Source organism: Austrofundulus limnaeus, unplaced genomic scaffold (assembly GCF_001266775.1).
Source record: "Austrofundulus limnaeus strain Quisiro unplaced genomic scaffold, Austrofundulus_limnaeus-1.0 Scaffold350, whole genome shotgun sequence".
In the NCBI taxonomy this organism is placed as follows: domain Eukaryota; kingdom Metazoa; phylum Chordata; class Actinopteri; order Cyprinodontiformes; family Rivulidae; genus Austrofundulus; species Austrofundulus limnaeus.
Window position 1 is genome coordinate 1 of NW_013952752.1, and position 1,485 is coordinate 1,485.

Sequence of the window (1,485 nt, forward strand, 5' to 3'; positions counted from 1 at the left end):
CCTGGGACACTACCCCCTGGACGCTTACCCCTCAGACGCCCACCCCCCTAGGACACCACTCCCATGACACTTACACCCCAGATATTCACCCCCCCTAGGACACTACCCCTATGACACTTACCTCCCTGGGACACTACCTCACCAGGACACCTACCCCCTTAGGACACTTACCCCCACTTACTCCCCACCCTGAGCGAGGGGAGTGTGAAAATGTCCTGATACCCAAAGTATTCGGTTACCTTACAACCTCATTAAAAAAGCTTTTTTAGTACTACTTAAATAATAAATCATAGGGAAACATAAGAATTTATTTAAACGAATAAACCATGTTTTTACATTCACATGCACCAGCTGTTTACGTAAACAGAAAAGAATATGTCGTCTGTCTTGAATTGAGGAAACAAAGGATAATTCCACCAGATGTTGAGGAACTTCACAGTGAAAACCTGCAAAACAAAACCGCTCTACCGTGAAACAGTTTAAAGGATGAATATTTAAAAAAATTAGAATAAAAATCTAAACTCAACAGGCAGAAGTTACAATTTGTGTTTTAGCACATTTTTTAACATCTCTCGTGTTTCTTGATGTTGACCTTTTTATTGTTTATTTTTGTAGCTTCTACGACAACATCGTTGGAATCCCAAATCTTCAAAACTTCGAACCACCAAAGTTTTGTGAAAATGCCCAACTGGAGGAAGAGGAGGAGCCAGAATATTTCTATATGTTCATTTAAAGAGTAATTGTGAGGAGTGTAGTGCAAATTGATGAACATGAATCTTTGCACTATATTTCACCTTTAAGTGGCTTTCCTTAATGAAGAATGAAGTGCCCATAAACAAGCTGTAAGTGGATAAAATGCATCAGTTAAATCTATAATCTGAATCATTTGGTGTTTTAGGTTTTCTGTACACAAATCATAAAGTGAAGCTTTTCCTTTGATTATAAATAAAGTGGGAATTTCTTCTTTCTTTAGCAAAATCTTTCTGTTATTGTCCTCATTTGCCTTTTGGTGACAGGCAGTAATATTTTTGCTCATGTCTGTGTTTGTTGGCAAACTATTCATTTTTACAGTTACCTAAACTTCAGTGTGGTAGTAGTTGAGACTGATCCTCTACACATTCTGAGTGCACAATCACACACAATCTTTGTTAAAATTTTTCTGTTAAATATTTAGGATCAATGATGTGTTAGCTAAATATCTAGAAAACCAGTGTACTGAGTTAAAAAAAACTTAACAGTGTTCGTACCCTTTTATAAAGCAAAACACTTTGATTGTGGTTATTATTTAAGCCCCTAGTTTATTGTCAGACCTAATGAGATGAGCTGTTATCTTCTAAATCTGTACCTTAAACAGTTTTATAGATAAGAAATTTATCTCATAAATGAATGTAAGTCAAATTGGTAACATGGTCAGAAACTGGAAGCTAGTTCCACAAGAGAGGAGCTTGATAACTGAAAGCTCTGCCTCCCATTCTACTTTTAGAA

The 1,485-nt window shown here is 36.6% G+C and overlaps 1 protein-coding gene across 1 annotated transcript; it reads left to right on the forward strand.

The window, feature by feature from the left end:
• Positions 1–661: 661 nt before the first annotated feature.
• On the forward strand, positions 662–978 carry LOC106527934 (ependymin; the record flags this gene model as incomplete). Its single annotated transcript, XM_014022959.1, is given in 1 exon segment — positions 662–978. A coding segment is annotated over 1 exon segment (72 nt), but the record flags the coding sequence as incomplete, so codon positions are not given.
• Positions 979–1,485: the final 507 nt, after the last annotated feature.